The following is a 13,538-nucleotide window of genomic DNA, read 5'->3' on the forward strand; positions in this document are numbered from 1 at the left end:
ATAAATAATCATTTGTCAAGTTCTATTACCTCCTCCAACTGAAGATATTGACTCAGAAAAAATGTACTGTTCCTGTCAGACTGACTTTCAGTCAAAGAGCTGCTTTTCTCATTGCCCAGAATGAGAATCGAAAAGTGGCATTCTCAGAAGGTATAGCTCTGGAGCTGCAGTGCTGGCATCCCGTACAGGTGCCGGTTCGAGTCCCGGCTGCTCCTTTTCTGATCCAGCTCTCTGCTGTGGCTTGGGAAAGCAGATGAAGATGGCCCAAATGCTTGGGCCCCTGCACCTGCATGGGAGACCTGGAAGAAACTTCAGGCTCCTGGCTTCGGATCGGCACAGCTCTGGCCATTGCGGTCATTTAGGGAGTGAGCCAGCAGATGGAAGACTTCTCTCTCTCTCTGCCTCTCTGTAACTCTGCCTTTCAAATAAATAAATAAATCTTAAAAAAAAAAAAAAAGAGTGTATAGTCCTGCTCCATTGGCAGCTAAAGGGAGGCCACAGCAGTGCACGCGGTGAAGTTCAGATGTGAAGAAATGCAGAGGGAGAGAATGAAGGTGCTTACAGGTGCAACCACACGGCCTGATAGAGCTGAATCAGAAAGTAAGAGAAATGTGGTCAGAGCTCTCCTCCTCCAGAGGAGCCCACCACTCCCAAGGCCATTAGAGCTGCCTAACAGAGAAGCAGAGATTGAACTAAAACTTTCACCTTGACTCCAATGAACTCTATTGTTATTTTTTAAAAATTTATTTGAGGTGCCAGTGCTGTGGCATGGGGGAGTGAACCAGCGGATGGAGGACCTATCTCTCTCTCTCTGCCTCTGTCCCTCTGTAACTCTGCTTTTCAAATAAATAAATCCTTTTAAAAATTATTTATTTATTTATTTGAAAAGCAGAGTGGCAAAGAGAAAAAGAGATCTTCCACTCGCTTGATCACTCTCCAAATGCAACAGCCAGGACTGGCCAAACCCAGAAGCCAGGAACTCTATCGGGGTCTCAATGTGGGTGCAGGAGACAAACACTTGGGCCATCTTCTGCTGCTTTCCCATGTCCATTAGCAGGCAGATGGATAGGAAGTAGAGCAGCAGGGACTTGGCACTCTGATATGGGATGCCAGAGTTGCAAGTGATAGGAGGGGCTAGGCTAAGCCTCCGCCTGCTCTGCCAGCATTGCATATGGGCACTGATTTGTGTCCCAGCTGCTCCTTTTCCAATCCAGCTCTCTGTTATGCCCTGGAAAAGCAGAGGAAGATGGCCCAAGTGCTTGGGCCCCTGCATTTGTGTGGGAGACTTGGAAAAAGCCCCTGGCTCTTGGCTCTGGCTGTTGCGGCCATTTAGTGAGTGAACCAGCAGATGGAAGACCTTTCTCTGTCTCTACTTTCTGTTTCTGTCTCTCAAATAAATAAATCCCAAAAAACAAAAACAAACAAACAAACAAACAAAAAAAGTGGGGCCGCTGCCTGCAGTGCCAGTATCCCATGTGGGCGCCGGTTCAAGTGCTGGCTGCTCCACTTCTGATCCAGCTCTCTGGATGGGCCTGGGAAAACAGAAGATGGCCCAAGTCCTTGTGAAGTACGGAGGCATACAGGTTAAAATTGATTAGGTTTGTGAGCTGGAAGACCACGCCTTCGCCATGCCCCTGTGTGACCTCAAGCCCTACCTGATACCTTCACCATGCCCCTGTGTGACATGCTGCCCCTACCTGGCCACACCTGAGTGCCCACCGGCCTATCAGGTTAATTAACCACTCCCCTTTGGAAGTGGGTTAAAAGCCTGGGACACAGTGTGGCCCCTCTCTTATTTTCCCTGGCTTCTTGCCAGGAGGGGACTAGCTGTAGCCCTGCGCCTCCAGGGTGCATGGCCTTTGGGCCACCCGCCCTAGGCTTCCTGGCCTAGATGCTCTTCCATGTGGCTGGTTCCTGGTGCTCCGTATGAACCCAGATTTACCTCTCTCTCTTAAATAACTCTCCTATGCATCTTTCGCACTAAATAAAAGCCTAAAATGTACCATGCTGCCTCGTTCATTTATGCCGGTACTTAGACTTCTGCTCTAAACATTATGCAAGAACCCTCTCGGGCTTATTAATATTGGGGACTTAGTAAGCATATGGTGATATCGTATGGCACCCCAAATTTCGATAACATGTGGCACCCCAGATGGGACTTCTGGGGAACTTTAAGGGGCCACGTTTTTGTAAATATTTTAGGGGGTCATTTCCAATGTCACTTGGGCTCCTGCAGCCCCGTGGGAGACCCAAAGGTGGCTCCGGCCACCGCAGCTCCAGCCATTGCGGCCAACTGGGGAGTGAACCAGCAGGCAGAAGACCTCTCTCTCTCTACCTCTCCTTCTCTGGGTAACTCTTTCAAATAAATAAATAAATCTTTTTAAAAAAAGTGACGGGAAGGGGGTTCAGAGTCCTGTCTTCCAGAACCAGGGCTCTGGACTGCCTCTTAGGGAGCTCAAGCCGGGGAACACCAGTCTTCCTCTGCCCACGGGCTCCCTACTCACGGATTCCACCAACCAGTAAAAGCAGGAAATCGCTTCTCTACTTAACATGCAGACTATTTTTCGGTCATTATTTCCTATACAGTACAACCACCACTAACAGGGTTTACGCCGTATTAATTACCGATCTAGAAGGTGTCTGAAGTACACAGCAGGATGTGCATAGGCCGTATGCAAACGCGGCTCCGTTTTCCGTAAGGGACCGGAGCATCCTTGAACTTTGTCCTGGGCAACTCAGGTACCAACGCCCCGCGGATACCGAGAGGCGACTGCATTGGAGCGGGGAGACGGGATAGGAGCGGGCCCGAGGGACCGAATACGAATCGAGAGGGGAAAAAACCCAAAACCTCAGCCCCAAGCACGCGTGGGCTCCTTGGAATTTCTGGCGTGGCCGGCCCTGAACGAACGCCTGCCCCAAGCACTCCCAGACTGCGCGTGGGCGCTGAACGGCCAATGCCCGATCCCCAGCGGCCCGCGCAGCACGCGCCTCCCGCCTCTGCCCCGGGAAAAGCAGGCGGCCCCTCCCGCGCCGCTTTCTCGTCAGGCGCCGCGACCCCCGAGCCGGGTAACCAGGCCGCGTCCCGGGGGCCCGGCGATGACGTCAGCCGCCCGCTCCAGCATCGCGAGACTCCCTGCTCCCTCCCCCCGGCTCGCCGCGCTCCCAACCGCCCGCGCCCGCTGCCAGGCGGCGGCGGGGATGGCGAGCCGCGGAGCCGCTGCCGTGACGAGAGCAGCGGTTCCGCCATTGGCCGAGGAGGCCTGAGGGACGGGCCCGCGCGCTGCCCAAGGAGAGACCGAAGCCGGTGGCCCCGAGAGAACGAGGGCAATGGAGACCAACGTGCCGAAGCGGAAGGAGCCCGGCAGGTCCCTCCGCATCAAAGTCATCTCCATGGGCAACGCCGAAGTGGGGAAAGTGAGTGCTGCGCGCGGGGAGGGGCGGGACCTCCGCGCCGCGGGGCCACGAGCCCATTGGCTGCAAGGGCGGCCACTCAACAGCCAGGGGCCCAGCCTCCTCCCGCCCCCGGCAGGCCCGGGGCTGCTCTGAGGCGAGGCGGCTCGGCGCGGAAAAACTCTCCTGACCTTCTTGACCTTTGGGCTGCGCCCTCCTCCGCCGACGTCACTCCTCGTGGGAAGGAGTCGGGGTGGCCTCCGACCCTGGCGTGTTCCGCAGGGAGCGTGGGGAGGCCGGGGTCCTGCTGTCGGCTTGTGTGCTTGGATCCCGGGGCTGCGTTCTGGCCGCCGGGCGGGACGTGGAGGTGGAGGGTGCGGGGAGGCCGCGGGGTGCGCTGGGGCGTTGCTGGGCGCCCACTGTCTTGTTTCTGGTGGAGTCGCCGCATCCATCCTCTGCGAGGAGCCCTAGTCCTGCTGCAGCTCCTGGGTGTCCGCTGCAGACCTGCCCCGCGGGACTGGGGAAGGGAGGGCCAGAGGCGAACCCCGAGACGGCCGCCCTTTCACCCTGTCCCCTCTCCTTCCACGTAAGCGGACCTTGTTGGTTAAGAACCTCCCAAGGTCATCGAATCAGGGACAGAGACGGGAGTCGAACCCGGCTCTCCACACTGCCTGATCCATCACTGTGTGTGTACTGTCAGCGCGGTCTGGCGCGACGCAGCCGTCCGTGGGAGTGGGTGCTGGGCACAGTAGATGCTCAGTAAGTGTTTATTCGTGGTTTTTCCATGTTTAGCGTGGTCCTGCTCTACTTACGTATCTGTTTGTGTCCAAGTATTAACATTAGCATTCCCTGAAAGACAGCATTTACTGAATGTCAGCCATGTACCAAGCATGAAAAAAGAAAAGAAAAAGCCTCCAGGTTATGTGGCAAACTGGCCTAGTCAGCAGTATCACTTATAACTGTGCAGTGTCTCTTAGTGCAACCTTCGCAGCCGGGATGCCCAGTGTCACCACGCTTAGTCAGTGTTGCTCTAGTTTATTCCAGTGGAGTTCAATAAGAGAAAGAAAATATGAAGTATTAGAACGGAGAAGGCAGAATTATTTGTTGATAATGTGATTGTTTGCTGGAAACCCAAAGGGAATTATCTGAATTTGAAACAATTAGAAAATTCAATATTATAGAAGCAAAACATAGCGTTATTATATCTGACTTCTTATTTTTATTTATTTTTAATTTTTATTTTATTTTTTTATTTTTTGACAGGCAGAGTGGACAGTGAGAGAGAGAGACAGAGAGAAAGGTCTTCCTTTGCCGTTGGTTCACCCTCCAATGGCCGCCGTGGCTGGCGTGCTGCGGCCGGCGCACCGCGCTGATCTGATGGCAGGAGCCAGGTACTTATCCTGGTCTCCCATGGGGTGCAGGGGCCCAAGCACTTGGGCCATCCTCCACTGCACTCCCTGGCCACAGCAGAGAGCTGGCCTGGAAGAGGGGCAACTGGGACAGAATCCGGTGCCCCGACCGGGACTAGAACCCGGTGTGCCGGCACCACAAGGTGGAGGATTAGCCTAGTGAGCCGCGGCGCCGGCCTATAAATGTAATTCAATTAAAATGACTATAAGGGTTTAAAAAATGTTCATTTGAAAAGTGGAGTGAAGGAGAAAGGGAACCAGGGAGAGGGAGATCTTTCATACTCTGGTTCGCTCCTCGCACGCTAACGGAAGCCAGAGCCAGAGCCGGCCCGGAGCCAGCGACTCCGTGCAGGGTTCTCCCACGTGGGTAGCAGAGACTCAGATACTTGAGCCATCATCACCTGCTGCCTCCCAGGGACATTAGCAGGAAGCTGGATCAGAACAATCCAAGCTTCTCATGGTCTCACTGATGCTTACTTATGTTCCTTCAGTGGTTAGCAAATCCTACTCTGTTGAAAGCCACTGAACTATTGTTGGAAAAGATAGGAGGGAGTAAGGTACTGATGGGTGCAGTGAAGTCATTCAGTGTCTAGCTGAGGAGGTTAGCTAAATGTACACTTGTGGAAAGAACCAGTAGTATGACCGATGACCCAGTCTGTAGTACAGCGTGGGTTTGCCCGCTACAGGCAATAGTATGAGTGTACATGTAACGTGCTAGAGGAATTCAGATGCTTACCATTCACATCAAACGAGGCGTTCAAATACTGGTAAGACCACTAAACAGTGTGGATGCTCCAAATTTGATCCAGGTCTTGAAGGAAAAGTAAGATTTAGAAAGAAGAGAGACAGTTCATTTCAGAGAGAGGGAAAAGTAATAGCAGGAAGTCAGACCATGGGAGTTTTATGGAAATGGAGAGTTTATAGAGAAGAGTGTAGTTAGAGGTGACAGCCACAGGCTAGGTTATGGAGGGCCTTGAATAAAAGACAAAGGAATTTGGATTTCATACTCTTGACAGAGAGAAATTGCTGAAGATTTTTGAATTAGGGAGGTGAAATAATGTTAGTGGTGTGCAGAGTCGATTGAAGTTGGGAGAGAGAGGAGGCAGGAAAGCCAATAGTGGAGAAGCCAGTGATGAGGACCTAAACCAAAGTGGGATCCATGGGAACCGGATGAAGAGGAAGACGGAAGAAACGAGAGAAGAATAAGAAAGGTCCAGAATCAAATATGACTTCTAATACTTTGACCCTCTGGGATTGGGAAAGTGATGGTATTATTAACACAACAGTGGGATGAGCGGCTTTCTTGTGTACGATTGGTTCATTTTGGACATGACTTGAAGTGACAGCAGGACATCTAAGTACAAACTAGTCTAGTAGCTATTTAGAGATGTGGCCTGGTAGTGGGAGGGAGGTCAAGGCTAGACCTCAGCGGTATTATTGAAAGTATAAGAATGGAAGAATGCCTCAAAAGAAAAGAGCACTTTGAGTACTAAGCTGAAAACCTACTTACATTTAGAATGAAGGGAAGAATTTTAAAATAATTTTTCTTTAAAATCTTTGCTTTTAACATTTTTAAAAGTGATTTACAATTTTGGCTTTTGAATACTCAACTTTCTTTTTCATAGTAGGGAATGAAGAAACCATGAGGAAGAAATGTACTTATTTTGTAAATGCTCTCAGTGTAGTTACTAACTGCAGTATTTTTACCTTTTTAGAGCTGTATCATAAAGCGATACTGTGAGAAGAGATTTGTGTCTAAATACCTGGCAACCATTGGAATTGACTATGGAGTCACAAAGTGAGTATGTTGTTTGCCTGGCTTGCAAGTTACACCGAGACTCGGGACTGTTTCTAAAATGACCTGTATTTACAGCAGTGCATTTATGCAGGTAATCTTGAAATAGTCTTTGAGGATAAACTGGGAAGGATGGAATAAGAGATCCTTACAGGCAGGGAGTGATTGTATCGTTTGTTCATTCAGCCAGTTGAGTGCATACCATTTGTCGGAGTGTGCGGTAGCTGTCAGGTGTGTGACGGTGAGCAAGGCAGCACAACGCCCAGCAGGCAGGTCACATCCATAGCTGTTTTTAGAGTGCCTAGAAATATTCTCTCTTTACAAAGTGTAAATATGAAGGTACTTCTTAAAGTTCATGGAAAAATCAGAAGATAAGTTTATCTTGGTGTAAAAAATTGTGACATCTAAGCATAGTTTTTCGTAATCTCTCTTTTTCCATGAGCTTTTTGAACTTTCCTTGTATTACATGGAAAACTTTCTACCCGAGAACCTCCCTTGTTGGTTTGTAATCTTTATAGTCTATTAGAGTCCAGCAGAAATGGTCTGGGAAGAGTGAAGTTAGGTGTTAGGTGAGATTTGTCTCAAAGGAAATCAAGCATAGGCTGAGGCTGGAGAGAGAGGGTGAAATTAACAAGAAATAACATTTCCAAAGAGGAGAGCTGGGGACCCACACCCCCTTACTAATCGTGGAATTTCAGGCACTCACTATTCTGTTCCCACCCTGTTCCTCCCCTCCCCTCCTACTCCTCTCTTATCGCTGCCTTCAGGGTGGAAAACGGCTGGCCCAGCCAAGGCAACAGCAAACTAAATTCAAAATTCACTCAGTCTATAGCAGACTAGTTTTTAAGTTGATAATTTTGTGTGGCCCACAAATGATGTAAAATATCCAAACGGCCCTGGGCAGAAGAAAGGCTGCCCACCTTGCGTGCTCTGGACTGCCACCCTCATACTGCGCTGTCTTGTTGCCGTTGCCCACTCTGTCCATTTGGCGCGTCCTCCCCCATCTCTCCACCTCTCCTGTTCGCATAAGGTTTTCTCAGTACCCCCTTTATCTGTCAGGACACTTTTTGGTTGCAAATCACAGAAATCTTGAGGTTCTATATGCTATTTTTTTTTTTTTTTTTTTTTTGACAGGCAGAGTGGACAGTGAGAGAGACAGAGAGAAAGGTCTTCCTTTTTTCCGTTGGTTCACCCTCCAATGGCCGCCGTGGCTGGTGCGCTGTGGCCGGTGCACCGCGCTGATCCGAAGGCAGGAGCCAGGTACTTCTCCTGGTCTCTCATGGGCCAAGCACTTGGGCCATCCTCCACTGCACTCCCTGGCCACAGCAGAGAGCTGGCCTGGAAGAGGGGCAACCGGGACAGAATCCGGCGCCCCGACCGGGACTAGAACCCGGTGTGCCGGCGCCGCAAGGAAGAGGATTAGCCTAGTGAGCCGCGGTGCCGGCTCTATATGCTATTTTTATGATACTTATCTAAATTGCCTCTGTTGTCTATGTTGTTATTATTTGCGTGAGTTTAAGGTTTGCTGCTAAATTATAAACTCCTTGAAGAAGGAGGTATATGAAGATACTTTTTAAAAGAGTTTGTGGAAGAATGGAGTTAAAGATAAGTTTATTTTGGTGCATAAAGGTAGAGGCTTACCACATTGATGGTAAGAATGGAGTGTGTGACCTTGAGAGTCATTGAACACTGTTTCTGGGATCATGTAGGTGGAGCCCATGCATGTTATAAAACACGTTTTAATGTACTTACTGAAGTACCATCATATTAATAGAGCTTTGTCTTAAGAGCTTGCCCGGAAAAGTGCTTATACCATGTAAGTACTCAGTATTGTTAGGTAAGATAGATATGTTGGGGCCAGAGCTGTGGCATAGTGGGTAAAGCTGCTACCTGCAGCACTGGGCATCCCATGGGAGTGCTGGTTTGCGTCCTGCTCCACGTCCGATCTAGCTCCCTGCTGATGTGCCTGGGAAGGCAGCTGAGGATGGTCCAAATGCTTGGGCCCCTGCACCCACATTAGAGACCTGAATGAAGTTCCTGGCTCATGACTTTGGCCTGGCCCAGTCCCAGCTATTGTGGCCATTTGGGGAGAGAACCAGCAATGAAGGATCTCTGTCTCTCTCTCTTTCTCTCTTTTTCCCTCTGCCTCTCTCTATAACTCTGTCTTCCAGGTAAATAGATTAATTTTTTAAAAAGATAGATATATATTTAAAGAGGAAGTTTGCCAAATTAGAATATAAGTTTGCCAAATTAGAATATTCAAGAAGATAGGTAAGTTGTTGAGCTATATCTGAATGTTGATTATGTGAAGTGCAGATTCAAGTTCAGATATATTTGTGACTGTAATTAAAGTGGCTTATGCAGTGGTAAAGTAAAACTCAAGTAAGGGTGGACTGTGTTGTGGCACAGTGGGTTAAACCACTGCTTGCTACACCAGCATCCCATATTGGAGTGCTGGTTCAAGTCCTGGCTGCTCTGCTTCTGATCCAGCTTCCTGCTTATGTGCCTGGGAAGGCAGCAGATGATGGCCCAAGTACTTGGGCCTCTGCCACCACATAGGAGACTAGGGTGGAGCTCTTTGCTCCTGGCTTTGGCCTGCATCCATTTGGGGAATGAACCAGCAGATGGAAGATCTCTCCCTCATGCTCCATTACTCTGCCTTTCAAATAAATAAATCTTTCTTTCAAAAACAAAAATTGTGGCTCATGGCTAGAAATGTGTGAAGCTCCTATTTGGAATCCATGCTTCTCTTTCCCACTTCAGGGTATAAGATCTCATTAATGATACAGTAGGACAGCCTGTTTAGTGCAGATTTGTTTTGAATACATACGAGTATTTAGTTTATTTGTCTAGGAAATGATAATTACCACATTATGCCACAGACAGACTGTTCTGTTTCTGATTGATTATATTTTCACAAAGCTGAGTCAGGAATAACTGACAGAGGCCCAACAACACAAACCAACTGCAGCAAAAATCTTTAAGAAGGATGTTCATCAGTCCACACGCTCTGGTACGAGGCGGATCAGCAGGACCTCACAAACGGCAGGAACCTAGACAGTCACATCACTGCCCCTCTCTCTCCACAAGCTGGCCTCAGTCTTTTAAGGGGGCTTCCTCTAACACAGCTCCAGCTACTCTCGGGTTCACATTTTGTTAACTTTACCCCTAGAAATGGACTGAAACCAGTATTCCACATTTTAAAATCATAGGGAAGGTTTTGATTGGCCCAGGTGGGAACAGCAGTGTGGTTCAGTAAGATGGCAAGAGGCCAGCGCTGTGGCGTGGCAGGTGAAACCACTGCCTGCAGTGCTGGCATCCCATATAGCTGTGAGTTTGTGTCCTGGCTGCTCCATTTCTGATCCAGCTCCCTGCTAATGTGCCTGGCAAAAGTAGTGCAAGATGGCCTAAGTGTTTGGGCGCCTGCACCCACATGGGAGACCCAAATGAGGTTCTTGGCTACTGACTCAGCCCAGGCCATTGCAGCCATCTGGGGGTGAACCAGTGGATGGAAGATCTCTCTCTCTCTCCCTCCCTCCCCCTCTCCCTCTCTGTTTCTCCCTCTCTATCTCTAACTCCAACTCTTAAATAAGTAAATAGATAGATCGATCTTTGGAAAAAAACAAAAAGAAGATGACAACAAGATCCTTATGAACTACAGCTGGGAGAAGCAATCAAATCAGTAGATATCCATTCCAGCCTCTCTGTTTCCATTGTGGTGCAGCTCACATTTCAATGTGCTTAAGAGTTATTTGTAGTGTTTGTAAAATGCAGATTTTCTGGGTCCTAGATGGGGCACAAGAATCTGAGTTTTTAAATTTCATTCATTTATTTGAAAGGTAGAGCAACAGAGAGAATGGGAGAGACAGAGAGAGGGAGAGAGATAGAGATATCTTTCATTCATTGATTCATTCCCCAACTGGCCGCAATAGTCAAGTCTGTGCCAGGCCAAAACCAGGAACCAGGAACTCTATCCAGGTCTCCCACATGGGTTATAGGGGCCCACTCACTTGAGCCATCCTCTGCAGCTTTCCCAGGCACATTAGCAGGGAGCTGGATCAGAAGCAGAGTAGCTGGGATTGGAGCCGACACTGTGATATGGGATATAGGTGTCACAGGTGACATAATGCTGGCCCCAGGAGTCTGCATTTGAACACCCTCCCCATTATGTTGCTGGTAGTTTCCAGGCCACTCAGAGAAACAGTGCCTTGAGAGAGGAAAGGAGCATTTTCCCTAATTCCCTCTATCTGGCTTCTGAATGAAATTGACTTTCTTTGAGTTCAATATGTGAACACATTTGTGTTCTTTCCCTGACCATATTGTAAATTCTTTTCTTTCTCAGTTGCTCTTTTTTAGGTAAAAATATTTTTTGTATTTTTTATTAATATAAAGAGAACAGATTTCATGTAGTTCATAGACACAGTTCCAAGAATATAATGATACTTCCCTCCTCCCTCCCTGCCTCTAGATAAAAAAAATTTAAGATAATTATACCAGATCAGGGGCTGGCGCTGTGGCACAGTGAGTTAAAGCCCTGGCCTGAAGCACCAGCACCCCATGTGGATGCCAGTTCTAGTCCTGGCTGCTCTTCTTCCGATCCAGCTCTCTGCTATGGCCTGGGAAAGCAGCAGAAGATGGCCCAAGTCCTTGGGCCCCTGCACCCACATGGGAGACCCTGAAGAAGCTCCTGGCTTCGGATCGGTGCGGCTCTAGCTGTTGCAGCCACCTGGGGAGTAAACCAGCGGATGGAAGACCTCTCTCTCTGCCTCTATCTCTCTGTAACTCTGTCTTTCAAATAAATAAAATAAATCTTTAAAAAAAAATTACACCAGATCTTTTTCAAATGTTCTCAAAAACTTTTTTTATTTTTTTATTTTTTTTCATCTGTTTGAAAGGCAGAGACAGAGATCTTAAATCCAGTGGTTCACTCCCGGTATATCTGCAAGAGCCAGGGCTGGGCCAGGAGCTCCATTTGGGTCTCGCATGTGGATGACAGGGACTCAAGCATTTGGGTCTTCATCTGATGTCTTCCCAGGCCATTTAGCAGGCAGGTAGATCTGAAGTGGAGTAGCTGGGACTGGAAGTGGCACTCTGATATGGGATGTAGGTAACCCCAAGCAGCAGCTTAACCTGCTGGGCCACACACTTTTTCCTGTTTTTGTTTTGTGTTGCTTTTTCATACTGTATTTTATGAGATGGATCCTGATTTCACAGATGTTAAAATGAAAACAAATAGGCACCATAGAATTGATGAGACATGCCAGAAAACATGGAAATAAAGAAATCATACTTTTTCTGTAAATTCAATAAAAAGTCAATTTCATACTTTTTATTTTATTTTAAAATGAAATTGCATGATCCCATTTCTGTAAGACTGTGTATGTTGATCAGTGGTGTTTATCAATATTCATGAAGGTTACACTGGGTGATAGGGTTTGGGACAACTTTTAAGCTTTCATCCTTGTATTTTTATGTAGTGTTTGAATTATTTGTGATGTTCATTCATGATTTTCCAATGGTGAGTTTTCATTAAAAAAAGAAGACTAGAAACAAATATGCTATGATGTTAAGCATAGTTAAACTAATATGAATGGTTGTTTTTCCCTGTTCTTTTAATTTTCAAATTTGTTTCTAGAACAAATTGACTATTGCCCCTTAAACTAATATGAATGGTTGTTTTTCCCTGTTCTTTTAATTTTCAAATTTGTTTCTAGAACAAATTGACTATTGCCCCTTTTCAAGTAAAGATCACAAGAAAATTAAAAAGACATAATTAATGTGCCGCTTTGTTACGCTGCCGCCTGGTCACCAAGCATAGCCAGTGTAATTACGATGTCTCACTAAGGGAAATGGAACTTTTTGTAGGAGCCTTCATCTGGCTCCCACTTACCCACGTTGTCATTTCCTGCTGCCGTTGTGGAACCTGCCGTTTGCTGGCTGAGGACTGTGGGCACAGTATTTTTAGGTGAAGGTGGGCTCTTTAGGTGAGCATGCCAGGTAGGTCCAGCATTCTCGCAATAAGGAGACAGACCGTCTGCCCGGTGGCTTTCTGCTGTCGTAAAGCCCGCAGTCAGGAGGAGGCTCTGCGCGGCCCCTTGCAAAGTCACACACACCCTTTTGAAGCTCCTGAGTGGGTGAATGATGTCAGTGTGCATGCAGCAGCCGTGACCTTCTCTGGGGTTGTTTCCCTTTGCACATTTCAGGGTGCAAGTCAGAGACAGAGAAATCAAAGTTAACATCTTTGACATGGCCGGACATCCCTTCTTCTACGAGGTAAGAGAGCCTTTTTGAGCAAACCTTTTTCTAGTAATGTCGGGTCTGGGAAAAGATCCTGAATTATCTAAAAGAGCCACTATTCAAATCACATGTAAAATTAGGCAAATTTAGCTCATGTTCATGGCTGACCTTCTGAGCCTTCGCTGAATGAATACCCATTGGGGCCAGCATTGTGGCACAGCAGGTTAAGCCACCACGGTGACCCTGGCATCACAAATTGGAGTGCCAGTTCAGATGGAAGATCTCTCTCTGTCTCTGCTCTCTGTGTCACTCTGCCTTTCAAATAAACGAATTTTTAAAAAAGTAGCTGCCCATTGACCTATTATGCTGCCCCCTTAAGTAGGGGGAGGAGATCTCATTGCTGATGCTTCAGACACTTAGTGCGGCATTTTAACCTTCGAAGGAGGTCATCCCTTAGCCCAGGGTGTGGAAGGCGGTCACAGTCATAAGAGCTCAGTGGTGTGACTTCTTTCTCAGGAGGGTGCTAGAGTGACCTTTCTGCCCCAGAAGAAGCCACAGCAGCCCCACCTGCTCCTCCTTGCTGAGTATCGAGCCTCAGTAGCCCCCAGATGGGTCTCATGAACATTCTCTCTTGGTTTTTCCTTCCTGGGGCTTTTTCGTTTTCCCTAGGGTGGCTCACTGCTCTTTGGCCATTTTGCTTCTGCTTG

General features: G+C 47.9%; 2 protein-coding genes across 5 annotated transcripts in view; one reads left to right on the top strand and one right to left on the bottom strand.

Annotated features, from left to right (window-relative positions):
- EFR3B (EFR3 homolog B) overlaps nt 1-3,716 on the bottom strand; it is a 136,882-nt gene extending 133,166 nt beyond the window's left edge. Inside the window, exon 1 of the mRNA XM_089326738.1 lies at nt 3,582-3,716. The gene's annotated coding sequence lies outside the window, so the exon portion shown is untranslated. The remainder of the gene's footprint in view (nt 1-3,581) is intronic.
- The window catches only part of DNAJC27 (DnaJ heat shock protein family (Hsp40) member C27), a 37,234-nt gene continuing 24,443 nt past the window's right edge, over nt 748-13,538 (top strand). The window contains exons 1-3 of one of the 4 annotated variants that reach the window (XM_002710075.6): nt 748-3,414; nt 6,515-6,597; nt 12,798-12,867. In XM_002710075.6, coding sequence (XP_002710121.1) covers nt 3,328-3,414; nt 6,515-6,597; nt 12,798-12,867 — 240 coding nt within the window. In that variant the 5' untranslated portion in view covers nt 748-3,327. Of the gene's footprint in view, nt 3,415-4,010; nt 4,150-6,514; nt 6,598-12,797; nt 12,868-13,538 lie in introns of those variants that run through there. The other 3 variants (XM_089326739.1, XM_089326740.1, XM_089326742.1) reach the window with 3 other exon arrangements.

This window comes from Oryctolagus cuniculus, chromosome 2 (genome assembly GCF_051225735.1).
Source record: "Oryctolagus cuniculus isolate XC-2025 breed Fujian yellow rabbit chromosome 2, ASM5122573v1, whole genome shotgun sequence".
Classification (NCBI taxonomy): domain Eukaryota; kingdom Metazoa; phylum Chordata; class Mammalia; order Lagomorpha; family Leporidae; genus Oryctolagus; species Oryctolagus cuniculus.